This window comes from Pecten maximus, chromosome 10, assembly GCF_902652985.1.
Source record: "Pecten maximus chromosome 10, xPecMax1.1, whole genome shotgun sequence".
Classification (NCBI taxonomy): domain Eukaryota; kingdom Metazoa; phylum Mollusca; class Bivalvia; order Pectinida; family Pectinidae; genus Pecten; species Pecten maximus.
The window spans coordinates 15,961,049-15,976,604 of NC_047024.1; the positions used below are offsets into that span (position 1 = coordinate 15,961,049).

General features: G+C 39.3%; 2 protein-coding genes and 1 non-coding gene across 3 annotated transcripts; all 3 read left to right on the forward strand.

Moving 5' to 3' along the window:
• Positions 1 to 1,056: 1,056 nt before the first annotated feature.
• Trnat-agu lies at positions 1,057 to 1,128 on the forward strand. Its single transcript has one exon. It is a non-coding gene; the product is annotated as a tRNA-Thr (tRNA).
• A 1,820-nt stretch (positions 1,129 to 2,948) lies between these two features.
• Positions 2,949 to 7,337, forward strand: LOC117336182 (nidogen-2-like). Its single transcript, XM_033896587.1, has 6 exons — positions 2,949 to 3,214; positions 4,353 to 4,488; positions 5,540 to 5,689; positions 6,139 to 6,237; positions 6,509 to 6,673; positions 7,159 to 7,337. The coding sequence occupies exons 1-6, from the start codon at positions 3,053 to 3,055 to the stop codon at positions 7,230 to 7,232; spliced, it is 786 nt and encodes a 261-aa protein (XP_033752478.1). The 5' UTR covers positions 2,949 to 3,052; the 3' UTR covers positions 7,233 to 7,337.
• A 442-nt stretch (positions 7,338 to 7,779) lies between these two features.
• Positions 7,780 to 13,393, forward strand: LOC117336184 (nidogen-2-like). The gene is made up of 6 exons (XM_033896588.1): positions 7,780 to 8,283; positions 9,404 to 9,542; positions 10,305 to 10,454; positions 11,753 to 11,887; positions 12,681 to 12,819; positions 13,217 to 13,393. The coding sequence occupies exons 1-5, from the start codon at positions 8,125 to 8,127 to the stop codon at positions 12,776 to 12,778; spliced, it is 681 nt and encodes a 226-aa protein (XP_033752479.1). The 5' UTR covers positions 7,780 to 8,124; the 3' UTR covers positions 12,779 to 12,819; positions 13,217 to 13,393.
• Positions 13,394 to 15,556: the final 2,163 nt, after the last annotated feature.

The following is a 15,556-nucleotide window of genomic DNA, read 5'->3' on the forward strand; positions in this document are numbered from 1 at the left end:
TACAACGGGGAAAATAAATCAACTTTATTTCTTTGAAATTGATTTTTAACAGTTAATTCAAAAACCGTTCTAGGGAAAGGACTTTTAACATCAGTACCCATTGAATTCTTTCAATTAAATATTTGTGAAATATGAAACATCCATTTACTATGTATTTGTTTACTAAAACTCTCATTACGGCCTACGGTCACATGGTCTGCAGGTACAGGTAGGAGAGGATCACAATGTAACGATTCGATCCTCAGTGTGCAGGGAAGTTTTCGATTTTCGCGGTCCAAACGGCTGGACCAGAGATGTTCGTTTATGAAATAAGGACGGACCTTGTGATTTTGTGTTGTTTTCAGACGCGCTTTGACAAAGAATTTCAAGGCATGCATTAATATCTGCAGGTCCGTCAGCATATATGCCTGAAATAAACGAACAGGCACCTGGTTGGTCCGAGTCGGGTGTTCGACTCTTGATTCCGTATTGGGGATTCAGTTCCGTGTTGCATCTAAGGACTAAAATGCTGATTTTCGCGATTCGTCTAAACAGGGTCTAAGATTCAGGTAGTTACATGTATTTCTGGATGTCTTCTATTGGACACCCGACCTCTGGACAGGGTCTGAGATACTGGTAGTTACATGTATTTCTGGATGTCTTCTATTGGACACCCGACCTCTGGACAGGGTCTGAGATACTGGTAGTTACATGTATTTCTGGGTGTCTTCTGTCGGACACCGGACTTCTGGACAGGGTCCGAGATACATGTAGTTACATGTATTTTTAGGCGTCTTCCGTCGGACACCGGACCTCTGGACAGGGTCTGAGATACAGGTAGTTACATGTATTTCTGGGTGTCTTCTGTCGGACACCGGACCTCTGGACAGGGTCCGAGATACATGTAGTTACATGTATTTTTAGGCGTCTTCCGTCGGACACCGGACCTCTGGACAGGGTCTGAGATACAGGTAGTTACATGTATTTCTGGGTGTCTTCTATCGGTCACCTGGCCTCTGGACAGGGTCTGAGATATAGGTAGTTATGTAGCGGAACTTGACCGGGTCGATCGTCGGCGACCAGGTAGCTCAATTGGTAGAGCATCCGGCTAGTGTTCGGAGGTCCCGGGTTCGAACCCCGGTCTGGCCATGCATTTTCCCACTCCTACTACATTTGGTGCCTGTGACCAAACCTTGTTTCAAGTGAGGTGAATACTTGACAAGGGGATACCCGAACCTGGGTTGTGAGTTGTGAAGTCTTCGGGTCGGAGCTTAAAAAAAGGGAGGGCAGAGTGTAGCGGAACTGGACCGGGTCGATCATCGGCGACCAGGTAGCTCAATTGGTAGAACAGGGTCTGCGATATAGTAGTTATATGTATTTCTAGGTGTCTTTTGTCGGATACTGAATAGGGTTTGAGATACGGGGTTAAGTGTTACACCGAGAGAGATCAGTAGTCGAAGTAGGCCACATATGTCTACATGTACAACTGACATATTGATGTTTTACTCCTCAAAATGTACTCACAGACACAGCTATGTGCCTGGGATAAGAAATTATATATTACATATGTGTACAATATGAGCCAAGTATTACTAAATAGTTTATATTATAGTAATATGAAGCTCATTTAGGATACATGTTCAGTATATAATTTCTTACCCTTAGCGCCTGTGCACATACACTGTGTAATGGTTACATTTCAATGGGCTAATATGTCGCGGTTGTTCCAATCGGTCCTTGTTCGCGGATATTAAATTTGCCACTACCACGCCTAGTAAAAATGTACAGTATACTCTCTATACGTTTCAGTGTATGTAGATAAAGACTGGTATTTATTTTCACGGTATATTCAATTACCACGAATATAGCGAAAGTGAATTCCTCGCGAATATTAATAACTATACAGTATAACGTTTGTTAAACAGACTCAGCTAAGATTCTCGGACGAACGGATGAATGGACGGTCAGTCGACAAATACACGTTCTAGATAAAAATCTGAATTCTATGTTGAAGTGACATCTGAAGCTCTTAACATCTGTATGGTGTTGGCTTAGCCATGGCTCAACTGTCTTTCCAAGACCCTAACCACAATAATTCTACTTGTACTTTTCCGTCATATCCGCTCCATGGAATTCCCAGCGGCTTTCGGATCGACGTGAATCAGGAATTCATTAATTCTTGGAAAAGCTACAGGAGGCGAATCGTCCTCTCCGGAGTTGTAAATGTCGGAGAAGTACAACTTAGACGGAAATACTACCTAAACCTGGCCGCCAAACCAAAACAGACCGAAGGGAAAACCATGTTGGCTGATAAGGGCCATTTCGTTATGTCGTTATTTCGCCAGGTAATAACGATAATTATTGTACCAGAAATAAAACGAAAATGCGATGTGCTGCTTAGCGATCAGAAATATTTGCCCCACTGTTCACATAAAAAAAAAAGAAATTTACACGTACTTTATTTTTACGCTTGGTCATTTTAGCCGCATATAGAAGTGTCACCAAAACCTGTATCGTCAAGACCAGACGAGGGATTGGACCCCGGAGTCATTAACAAGCTGTATTTTAATGGAGAAACTTTACCATGATCCGTTATGAAAATTCCGTTACGTTGCTGGGATTTCTGAATTGTTTATCGCCCTTTTTCTCTCTATTTTTCTTTTTCTGGCGGACTCGCAAAACAGCAACAAAATAACTTAATAACTTTTCAGTATCTGGACAAAGCAGAAAAACGGTATCTGAGCAATGCGTAAAATCGGTGTCATTTTAAACCCCCCTCCCCCTCCCGGAAAGTCCTTTTATAGAGGAATTAGTCCATGTGACCTGACTTTACAATCTTGGGTTGTGTGACCTTGGTGAAGACACAGACCTACAGGACAAATGCCAGCTGTCTACTTTTAGATCTTCCTAGGATAGGCTTCTTATCTTATAACAGGACCCCAATGTACTCAGATATGTATCGATGGATATTTTGTAATATACATGAATCACCAAGTCCCTGTGCTTATCTTTGACGTATATTACCTTGCCAGAAGAGAGTTCCATTTATCGGACATTTACGTCTAAGTTAAGCATGTTACCTGTTGTAGTGTTAGTGGCGAGTTTAGGGTACGCCTCTGCTATTGTTTGTACCCCCGAGTTATGTCAGGGAGTGGATAGAGACACTCCCCTCAACTGTGCCGGATCAGTCATCAAAAATGGCGGCTTCTGTGGCTGTTCAGACATCTGTGCAAAGGTAAGGAAGAGCAGCATGGCGGTCCAAAGCAAAATAATGACGTACTACAGAAATCTGTCTTTTTATAAAATCCGTTTTGGGCGTATATGTGATATGTGTATCTTTCGGACATCGCCGGACCCCCCCCCCCCCCCCCCCCCCCCCCCTCACACGCACCATTTTCCGATAGGAGTTAAGTATACTCATAATCCATTTCCACAGATTCATATAGGTAATAGGTATATCGTTGTAGTTATATCGATTAATTTCTAAGACAGTAACATCAAAGGAACTGGTTGCGATAAGCTGACAATTAAAATGAATAAGGACCTTGCTGAATCTTTCTTCATGTTACTTTACGAAGACAGTTGATGCAATTCTCGTTCATTTGGAAAACATCGTTAACTACTGGAAACCGTAAATAATGTTACGTTATCGTTTACGGAAAGTGACGAACGTTCCCGATCGATGTATTCACATAGCTAAAGGATTGTTGCTTGGTAGATCTAGTGAGGATCAGACATTTGGAGGACGTGCAATTAAAACATGATTAATATTTAACTTCCTGTCTACGAGTGTTGAAAAGATACGTAACTTCCTGTCTACCAGGGTTGAAAAGATACGTAACTTCCTGTCTACCAAGGTTATAGAGATATGTACTGACTGTAATTTCCTGTCTACCAAGGTTATAGAAATGTGTACTGACTGTAACTTCCTGTCTACCAAGGTTATAGAGATAAGTACTGACTGTAACTTCCTGTCTACCGGGGTTATAGAGATATGTACTGACTGTAACTTCCTGTCTACCAGGGTTATAGAGATATGTACTGAATGTAACTTCCTGTCTACCGGGGTTATAGAGATATGTACTGACTGTAACTTCCTGTCTACCATGGTTATAGAGATATGTACTGACTGTAACTTCCTGTCTACCAAGGTTATAGAGATATGTACTGACTGTAACTCCCTGTCTACCAAGGTTATAGAGATATGTACTGACTGTAACTTCCTGCATGTCTACCGGGGTTATAGAGATACGTAACTTCCTGTTTACCCGGGATTCCCCCGGAGTAGGTCTTGTCGACATTAGTTGATTAAAGGGACCGAATTTTAGGGAAGCTGTGTCTGTGTAAGCTACACTGTATATATATATTTATAGGTGGAAGGTGAGGCGTGTCAGTCCACTTACATGTTCGGAATGATCCCCGCCGGTCGCTGTGACGACGGACTTGAATGCGTACATGACACTTCGGAACACTCCCGACTGGGTGTTGGAAGCTGCCAGATGAAACAAGGTATCTGATATTAATGTATTCCTACAATAAAGATAATATACATCGTAAGATAAGTACAGAGTATGTATTTTCAGTTCTTCAATGCCTACATACAACAATCTCCAAATTTTAAGATCCAAGAAAAACTCAAAAAGTCTGTAACCTAGATGACTTTTGTCATAGGTTCCCAACACCTCTAAGTGCCATTCGGAACTCTGCGAATGTTAAACGCACCACACAACCTGAGGCGCAATACGTTAGCTACCATTTTAACAGGAAGTTAAAGAGCATTACTTCTTCCCGAAATCGCTTATAGGACTGAAAGGCATACCCAAACCTTAAACTTTTATCTGCTTTCCTTTAATTTCAAAATGATTGTTCTGACTTAAATATTCAATCAACTGTGTTTTCTTTCGCGACATTTGAGAGTAAATGGTTCTCCGGCGAATAAAATGTTAAATTCCTTGAATATCCATACATCTATCCCATCCGAAGATGTGTGGAGAGCATCCAAGGGGTTTCGATTGTCACATGATGGTGCCATTCGGAATGCTAGAATAAAAGTCACAATGTGCACAAATCCTCAAACCACAGCCCATATATGTGTTATGTGTGTCAAGTGTAGCAACTCCTAAGTAGAGCAAATGGAATGAAATTGATTTGAAATTGATGTTTTCGGGGGTCGAGGGCGGTTGTTTAAGGGAAAATATCAGAAGAAAATAAATCACAGGAATAAAGAGAAGATAGGAAAGAAAGGGGATAGTCTCGTCAATGTCCCTTAAGTCTCGTCAATGTCTCTTAAGTCTCGTCAATGTCCCTAGAGTCTCACATATTTCCTCAAAGTCTCGTCAATGTCCCTTAAGTCTCGTCAATATCCCTTTAGTCTCGTTACTGTCCCTTAAATCTTGTCAATGTCCTCAAGTCTCGTCAATATCCCATAATTCTCGTCAATGTCCATTAAGTCTCTTGAGCAGATGACATAGAAGAAATTAGAAATCGACGTGTTATCTACATGTACATGTTTTCATTGATACAATTAACCACGTGTTTCCCTCACTGTTCTTTCCTTTAGATTCCGCCAGATCTCTGGACGGACATGCACAGACAGCATGTGAGCAGATGCGGGCAGTTCAGCAGATATCTTTTGTGATATATACAGGACAATGGATGGCCAAGTGTGACGTCATGGGAAACTTTCAGCCAAAACAGTGTGACAATCAAAGTAGGTCATTTCGACATAAAATTTGACCTAAATATTCTTTTTATAAATGTAACTTTTGATCAACACCTACGGAAGCTTAAGATCAATGTTTTCGATTCCAAAATAAATAAGAACTCAGCCAGAACTCATCTACGCCTGCCATTTTCTCTTGGCATCATGATTAGAGAAGACTTAAGTTGTCGAATAATAGTGACTCTTTTGATTTTCCTACCTTGAACTTTCCGTTTCTTGATAGTAACTTCCATGTTTCTCCTACCGTATGTACGATACTTGTGTTCGATCAGCTATTTTATTGGAAATTAACGACGTAGTATTGTGTGAGGTCTTCTTTTTTTTTTTTTTTTTTTTTTAAATAATCCAAGCTAAGTCAGCTGAAAAAAGGTGAAACATCTGTGACTTTATATGATAAGTATATAGTCTATATACACATGTATTTTATGTTTTGGTAGATAAGTGTTTCTGTGTTGACATCAAGTCTGGTAGTCTGTTGACGGAGAGACAGCTCGGTGACGTGGACTGTTCTGGAACTCTCCACACCTGGTCACATGGTAATACCAAGAATGTTGATTAGATTAAAGTTAATTAATACCCTGTAATTAATATCATTAGAATATCAATTAGTACTCCTTCTCATCATTACAGATTTACAATGTTCTATTGTTTTACTCTTGTTTCAGTCCTGATAGATAGAAGCATCCTCAGGATTAAACAAGTTTTAGATCACCTGACATCGTCACGTGATCTGTAGTGCTTCATTATAGACGCTAAATTATTCATTTGTACTGGAGAACCATTTCTGACTTTTACATAATACTTTAGCTGCAGAACCTTTGATGGTGTCACGGGATTTGGTTAGACACACCGCCACAACGTGTGAACAGGCCAGATCGAGAGAGATGCTGTCTATGGTCGTGTATGAGGGACAATGGTTTCCGAACTGTGACTCTGCAGGGAATTTCTTGTCCCGTCAGTGCGACAATCAACGTAAGTCACGTGTTGTTATACCATGGTCACGTGTTATTTTGATCACGTGCTCTTATATTGCGTACACATAATGTCTTATACCGTGGTCACATGGTCTTGTATCCCGGTCACGTGTTCTTGAACCCTGGTTACATGTTATCCCTGTCAACTGTTCTTATACCGCGGTCACGTGGTCTTTTATTCCAGTCACATGGTCGTATACTATGGTTACAAGTTATCCTAGTCCCATGTCCCTCGATTTAGGTCATTTGGTCTTATACCGCGGTCACGTTGCCTTTTATCCCGGTCACATGGTCTTATACTATGGTTACATGTACATGTTATCCTAGTCACATGTCCCTCCAGAGTTTATACCCTGGCCACATGGTCTTTTTAATAATTACCTGATGCGTTCGAACTGCTGGTTTTTATTTACACGTGTTTATTTGTATACCTGTTTGTTTTACACATGTTTATTTTACACATGTTTATTTTCTCTTTCACAGATAAATGTTTCTGTGTTGACACCTCGAGCGGTAAACTGTTGACGGAGAGACAACTCGGCAGTATTGCTTGCTGAACTCTCTCTTAGAATAACAGTGGACTAGGCAGACCCGTCTGTGTCCGAAAGTGTGAAAAATAGCCACGTCCTCGTGTATGCTGTAAATTAAATATAACGACCGAAGACTTTTGTTGTTGTTTTTACGTCGTGCAATCGAAATTTAACACTGTCACCAGAACGACTCGCACGAAGAACAGGAGTTTGGGGTCCGCCGTCGGGGAGATGTGACATTGATCGACTACCTGGATCTGATCCATATGGATGTGTCTCCCGTGGGAAACAACATTGCTCCATTCCCATGATTTGCAATACAATTGATCAAAGAATGACATCTATGCTTTTCTCAAAATAGCTGTACATCATTTTTTTTTTTTTTTTTACATCTCAGCGTTGTGAAATTTAGAAATCCAAAAGTTCACTATCTATTCACTTATCTATCAGAAATCTGTATAATTTAACACAAACAATATATAGCTTTACTACCTAAAAATACATTTCTTGTTTTTAATAATTAAATAGTTAGAGATATTGTCTCGTATTTTATAGACCTAGAGTAATGGTAAACCAAGAAAATTACATTTACTGAAATCATTTTCAAGATCGAGGCTGGGTTATCTCATTACACAAAGCAATCTACATCGCCCAATGGGCAATCCCTCCAAGGACGTCCTTACCATTAGTTTGGCGACACCGATCTTATCACCAAGATATAAGTTGGTTTAATATAAAAGCTGATTTCTTCGACCGCAATCAGCGGTAATCTAAAAGACAAGGTCACATCCTTATCTGTAGAATGCTTGAATCGATTGATAAGCTTTTGCCTATCAGTATACGCTCCCGAATTTAGATCACATCAACGCTTGTTTAACTCTTGTCTGCCTTTAAACAACTTTAGGATCAGCAGTGAGAGATGTATTGTATTTTAGCATTGGTAATAATAGGCGCGGCGTCCGCCCTGGAATGCGGCCCGGAAACATGTGCCGTTGTCGGCCTGTCTCTCCCGTTAAACTGTAAGGGGACGGTGATTAAGAATGGAGGATTCTGTGGCTGCTACGATGTTTGTGCTAAGGTACGTGTCAATGCGAAAATTACCCCGGCAAGATTTCAGCTTTCTACGAAATGTTACAGTTATCTGAAATTGATAGGTTCACACATCCTATGGTATTGGTACAAACCATATACAACTTGTCTAAGGAAATAAAACAAACACGTTTCTGTGAAAAACATCCCAATTTAGCGGCAGGCATCTATAAACGTCCATACTGTCACTTCCGCTTCCTGTGGTTTAAGAAAAATGACGCCATGAGTGGTTTCTGATTGGTGGAGTACATGGCTGCCGGGGTTGATGGTGATTGGGGAGGGGAAGGGAGGGGAGGGGAGGGGAGGGATGTTTTTGAGATATAAAATAACAGTTCCTCCATGTTACAGTCAAAACCTATTAGCACGCCCATTGACAGCTCTATCCTACTTCATGACCATGCCCTTGGCACTTCCGGCCGTAGTTGTACCGAGAGAAATATTTATAATATATGTACAATTCGTTGCGATCCAGGTATTCATATCATCATATAGACGACTTTCACAATGATCGTGTCAGGGTATCGGGCCGACCATCTCTGCGCCATTGAAACTTTCTTTTTTTAAGAACGCCGATTGGTGCAGCGGTATAGGCTGTGGGTATTTCTGGCTAGGGGACTGGGTGCCGTAGATCGTGAGTTCGAGTCCCGGTCAGGGCACGAGTCAAAAAGTTGTCTTCCTTCGTCATTTATGTTGCTAAGCTTTTACGAGGGGTCACACACACACACATATATATATATATACTGGCGTTTTTCATATTTTGTGGACGCTAAAATGAAGGTTCTTGAAATAGCTTAGCCGTGAAATGCGAATATACGTGCCATATTTGATTTTGTTATATTTCATTAGTGTCAAAGTTTATAAAAAAAATCATTCAAAGCGACTAAGTTTTCATGAATCATGCCAATTACTCCAACACTTTACTCCAAAACTTCCGGTTAAATAAATACTGACAGGGGTAGTTACGTTTTATATCGGTTGATTATTCACCTAGTAATTTCCTTTATAAATGAAGCAGAAATGATAAAATTTCGAATTTTCATCATATTTCATTCATGTCTTTAAAATCCGTGCTTAATTCCGCATTCATTGATTTCGTATTTCCGGTTTAGCAAGCTGGCGAATCGTGCCAAGCAAGACCGGGACTTGACGGACGTTCGACGTACGGCACGTGCGAGCCAGGCCTAATATGTGTCCCCCACGGCGAGATGGTCAGTCTAGGGTATGGTCGGTGTCACATTCCTCGGACACGTAAGTGTTTTTAAATCTCACGTAAATGTGACTTTGAATTCGTTAACACGAGTTTTTGATGTAATCCATTCATTTCCGGTTATCAAGGGTTTTACTTCTAGTACTTCCGGCTATCAATAAGCTCTTTTTAAATCGTTAGGTCTTGGTGGATTTCAGAGGCTTTCCTATCTTCACTTGCCTTATAACACATACTTACAAAAATGTATACGGCATCAATACGGGTCTTATTTATTATTCTCTGGTTAACACTGGTTATTCTCTGGTTAACACTGGTTATTCACCCGCTAACACTGGTTATTCTCTGAAAAACACTTGTTATCCTCTCGTTAACACTTGTTATCCTCTCGTTAACACTGGTTATCCTTTCGCTAACACTTGTTATCCTCTCGCTAACACTGGTTATTCTCCCGCTAACACTGGTTATTCTCCCGCTAACACTGGTTATTCTCCCGCTAGCACTGGTTACCCTCACGCTAACACTAGTTATTCTCTCGCTAACACTGGTTATTCTCTGACTAACACTGGCTATTCTCTGGTTAACACTGGTTATTATCTGGTTAAGACTTGTTATTCTCTCGCTAACACTGGTTATTATCTGGCTAACACTAGTTATTATCTGGTTAAGACTTGTTATTCTCTCGCTAACACTGGTTATTCTCTGGCTTACTCTGGTTATTATCTGGTTAACACTGGTTATTCTGTGGTTAACACTGGTTATCCTATCGCTAACACTGGTTATTATAAACACTGATTTTTTTACAGCTCGTTTCCTGAATACCCTGATGAGCCACAACACGCCTTGTGAACAACAGAGGAGGGCTCGTCTGATGTCAATGGCGGTTTGGCGGGGACAGTGGGTACCCGTATGTGATTCCCAGGGAAACTACGTCCCTCATCAGTGTGACAATATAGGTATGCGAGCATCAATAGACACCAAGAATCTGTCTCAATATCGTGAAACCATTTTATAGCTAACAAGGAATATCTTCCGAAAAGAAAGCTTGCAGTGATGTCATCTATATTGTTCAATTTGAAAATATTTTTTTATTTTGGACAGAAAGGGGGGGGTAAGTACTGGTGTTTCTGGTGTAAAATTGTCGTATTAAATGACAGGGATCTGGCACTAATTCCCAGCCCAAGGTCCATACATTTGTATCAAAGGTACTCACAAGGATCGAAAACAAAACATCTGCTTTTAAAATTGAACTATAATCATGTTATGGACACGGACATATAATATTGTCCATGGTCACGTGTCTTCAATCCCGTTTTATCACCGCGAAGTGAAATGTGTCTTATCACACAAGTGTTCACATTAGAAACTGGTCAGTCCACGTACCGTGTAGGTAAGGTAGCCGATCAGTGTTGACCAACTAATTGTCAAAGATTTGACGCTAATAAATAAAACTAGATATATCTGTTTTACCGAGATATTGTTATGATCCGCCTGTGGTACGGAAATCGTGTTGAATTCAGATAGCACCAATTAAACTGCAAGGCCGTTTATTTCAGTCTAAAATGGGTTTTTTTTTTAATAAAAACGCGGAATGTTTTATAGTGGAAAATTATAGCTCGATAATTATAGTATAAATTATAATTATATGGAACACTTGTACTTCAAATTCATCCGAGCTGGCCACGTAATTGAAAAAAAATCTGACAAATCATAAGAATTACTGCATTTATACTTCGATACTGTACGGAACGCATGGAAACGGGCCATCTGACACTTACTCTGGTCGTTTGAACGTTTGATTCAAAGCCAAACACAACGTTTAATGCAGACTAAAAAAATGGCGATATTTTTTTTCAGTAAGGCAACTCGTTGATGATAACTTATATGTAGTTAACCGGAACAGAGACGTAACACTAACTCACAGTGATAATAAATGTCACGTGTTTTATTCGATAGTCGATAATCTCAAGTTCCTTGTTAATGCTGTAAGAAGTAATTCCTCTGTAACAGACCTGTCGCCCATCGTAATCAGCTTCGCTATAAAGGGACAAACTGCCCCACCCGTTCCGGCGAGTACAGCAAAATTGCCGGAAATACTTGATCGGTTTCCCAGATGTATCATATGTTAAACTGATACCGAGCCATTCGGACATTTCCGGTAATCATGTGACCTATATGTTCGTATTTGCCGGAGTGACTCGAGAGATGAATATATTTTTTCTTTACTATAATTACGATACAAATTGATTTTAAGGTCAATGCTTTTGTGTGGAGACTCATAGTGGGAAAATGCTCACTGCCAAGTCTTTAGGAGCTGTGGATTGTACTGGTCGACCGGAAGCCCCACAGGAGGTCGCAAGCACAACGACACCAACTAAGGCACCCGCTGGTCAGTATCGTACACGGAAATTAGGTCACTGTGACCTGGAGACTTTACCTTACTGTGTTATATGTAGATTGTGTTGTGTTGTTTGATAATCTACTTCTATAATGGGCGTGTTGGGATATATACATTTGTATATATATATATACATGTACATATATCAAGTCAACAAACCTATATTCATTACACGGGAGTGGTCAATATTGTTTATTTCATTTTTGGGAAATAAGAATTAATATTCTCTTTTCAAATGATGTTTTGAAACAGGAGTTCAATGACGGGAATATGAAAATCCATAATATATCAAAAAAGACACACTGTTCTAATAATAGAATGAAATATGATTGAAAATTAGGAAACATATCTGAACTCCGTATACATTTTTATCAAACTGTGTTAAAAATGATCTGTAAAAATGGAATAAAAATAGGACAGAGATATATTATAAGATATTAAAAACGCATATGCCATCCCTCCCCCTCCCGCCGATCGAGGGAGTGTCCGCTTAGAATTCCGGATTGTCATTCCACCCCTCCCCCTCCCGCCGATCGAGGGAGTGTCCGCATAGGATTCCGGAATGCTATTCTACCACATCGCCTCCCGCCGTTTGAAGGTTTGCATGCAGATATATACGACCATTTGTACAGTGTTGATAGATATTCAAAAACGTTTCTGATTTAAAAAAAAAATAAAAAAAAAATTGTGAAATGAGTATTGCCCGTTAAACATGTACAATCGTTCCCCTCTAGCTATCTAGCGCTAACCAATACTTATTCTCTAATGTTTGTTTTTATTTCAGTTCGACTGTTAGATATTAAACTTTTCTTGCGAGCAGGAAAAGAAAATTCGTCTGATGTCGACGGCGGTTTGGCAGGGACAGTGGGTACCCGTATGTGATTCTCAGGGAAATTACATCCCTCACCAGTGTGACAATATAGGTATGCGGGCATCCATTGCCTGGATTATTTCCATCGTCGTAGAATTTTTTTTTACACCTAAATTTAAAAATACTAAGATTTTGCTGACAGTTTCTCTAGTCAATTGAATGTTTGATTCACAGCCAGACGCAAATCAATGCAAGTAGTCTTAAAGCGTCTCATGGGTGGTTCATCCTCGTTCATCACCAAACGCCGTCAAAGCTAACGTTCTTATACTTTAATACTTATATAAAATGTGAAACCTTCTGTTGGAATAAACATTAATTTCATGTTCTTGCTACAATTTAAAATTGTGTTACTATACATGTATATAGAAACTCTCATTGTTATACAAAGGTAAGTATTGTTATCTTATTGAGATTTTTGATATAGACATTATATGTTTTATCCCTGACAGGGCAGTGCTTCTGTGTTGACACGACATGGGGAACTTTTCTCACGGTGAAGTCTAGTGAGCCAGTCGACTGTACAACCAATCAACGTTAAGAAAGTCTAATGGAGTTAACCGGAAAACAGTTGTCGCCACTATCACCAGTTTACATCTGATGAATTAAAGACATTCAATGTAATTCTGTATATTGTAGTTTCATTTTTTTCATATATATTTTCTTGTTTATCTTGATAAAAACTGGATTGGATAATAGTGTAGTGGAGCGTATGAACGTTAAGTATTACATCACATAATTAGTGTTACATCTCAGATAATCATTATTGTCACAGTATAAACATCCTGGTGAAATCAGGTTTCCAAGAAAATCTCATTATACTCGGTAATTACTTAATCATGCGTAGTCCTATAAGTAAATGTTGGTTTGTGATGTCGTAGTCTTTTTTCCCCTCTTATTTGTACAACAATAATATCATTTAAACTTGTTACAGTTGTTCTGAGAGGAGATCTCATTAGCTAGACGGACGCATCAATGCAATGTATCGCATTTGACAAGTAGTCGAAATATCGTGTTTAGATTATGTGCCTTTAAGACTATGATGAACCTTTAGCCCATGGCGCTGCCTATTCCCGGTGTTGATTTCAACGGAAGGGAACCATTTATGAAATGTATCTAAAATATATATCCTTACAATTTAAGAAAATACCGTTAACAGGTCAACCATATTGTACTAAGCCCTGAGCCCACTCGATTTGCAGTCTTCTCAGAAGAGAAGCTTTCTACGAAGATCGCATTCCGTTATATGTAAATCGAGTAAACCGGGAGAATATAACCCAAAATAAACAACTTTTTTAGTTTTCTCAAACACTATGACACAAATACATGCATGTATGCGTCATATATCCTTCTCTAGTAAAACTCATCAATGGCACACTTAAAACATGGTAGCCGCCATCTTTGAAGATGAATCTTCCAGCTTCGAGACGGAAGAGGTGGAAGATCTTCCAGAAGCAGAAGAGCTACAAATCGAGTGACCGGAAGATATATTCTAGAAGGAGAAGAGCGCAAATCGAGTGGGGCTCTGGTCATCCTGGTAAGGGGCTTACCTTTTTGGTAAGAAACGGACGTTTGTTTTTGGTTTTACTTGTTTAACGTCCTATCAACAGCTTAGGTGATTTAAGGACGGCCTCCTGTGCGTGCGACATGCATGCGTGTGGTGGTTCCGCATGTGTGTTTTGGGAAGCTGCGGTATGTTCTTGTAATGATTCCTTATGAGAGCCTGGAACTTTTGCCGATTTATAGTGCTATCTCACTGAAGCAGACGAACATGAATTGAGACCAATCTCTCTAATTCATTGGAAGTTTAAAAATTTGACTTTGGCTTAACAAATGTTTACATTTCCTTTTCATTTAACTATAATGAAAAAAATATCCCAGCCTAAAGCGACTCCGGACGCTCTCCGTGTGAATTTGTCATAAAACTTTCAACAAAGCACGCCAGTACTTTGGTTTCTGCTATAGACGGAGTTAGCCTGTGCATATAACTAACCAACATAACCAATTTAGTAAGCGAAGGGTATTCGAACATTACAAAAAAATAAAAAAATAAGTTAAATAATCTTTCATTTCTTATTTCATTAGCTTTGTAAATCAACATAGCCAAATTTTGAAGAATGTTTGTATCTTCTGACGACATGCGATCAATAAACTTTAATATATTTGGTCTAACACAGTATTTCCTTCTCAAAAACTTTGATCTTATCTCTGTGTATAATGGACATTCCAAAACAAAGTGATATTCATTTTCAATTGTAGTAGTACACACAATACAATATCGATTTTCTGAAGGAATTGGGTTTGGACGATTCCACCTACCCGCTTCTATGTTTAATGTACGTGATTATACACGCAACTTTGCGAGAGATTTCTGAATTTTTTTAATATTCACAATATCTAAATATTTCTTATAACCAAATTCACGTGAAAAAAGTAATATAACATCTAGCTCTTGGTGAATTAACAAGAGCCGTGTGCCAATCCTGGATGAATATGTCCCGAACTCTTGTTTGGAATAAATTAAAAAAAACATTGACATCTCCAACTCCCTGTTCCAGCCAGACATAACCAAAGCCATGAGTGCACAACAACATTTTAACTAGTTTTGCCCAATTTGTGGTTCTAGAAGTTTCAGCTTGAGAATATAATTCACTATATATCCCCTTAACCAGTACATTCTTTTGATTGTGAACAATTTTTAACCAATATTTAATAATTTTATAATATCTATTAAACTTAAGGTGCAAACAGCCAAGTTCCCCATAAACAAAATCATTTTGAGTAGAAGATTT

Excerpts from the sequence above, each read along its gene's own strand:
- LOC117336182 (XM_033896587.1), top strand. The coding sequence starts at position 3,053 with ATGTTACCTGTTGTAGTGTTAGTGGCGAGTTTAGGGTACGCCTCTGCT. Across the intron at positions 5,690-6,138 it reads AAAACAGTGTGACAATCAAA|ATAAGTGTTTCTGTGTTGAC; the intron begins GTAGGTCATTTC and ends ATGTTTTGGTAG. Across the intron at positions 6,238-6,508 it reads TCTCCACACCTGGTCACATG|CTGCAGAACCTTTGATGGTG; the intron begins GTAATACCAAGA and ends ATAATACTTTAG.
- LOC117336184 (XM_033896588.1), top strand. The coding sequence starts at position 8,125 with ATGTATTGTATTTTAGCATTGGTAATAATAGGCGCGGCGTCCGCCCTG. Across the intron at positions 8,284-9,403 it reads GCTACGATGTTTGTGCTAAG|CAAGCTGGCGAATCGTGCCA; the intron begins GTACGTGTCAAT and ends TTTCCGGTTTAG. Across the intron at positions 10,455-11,752 it reads TCATCAGTGTGACAATATAG|GTCAATGCTTTTGTGTGGAG; the intron begins GTATGCGAGCAT and ends ATTGATTTTAAG.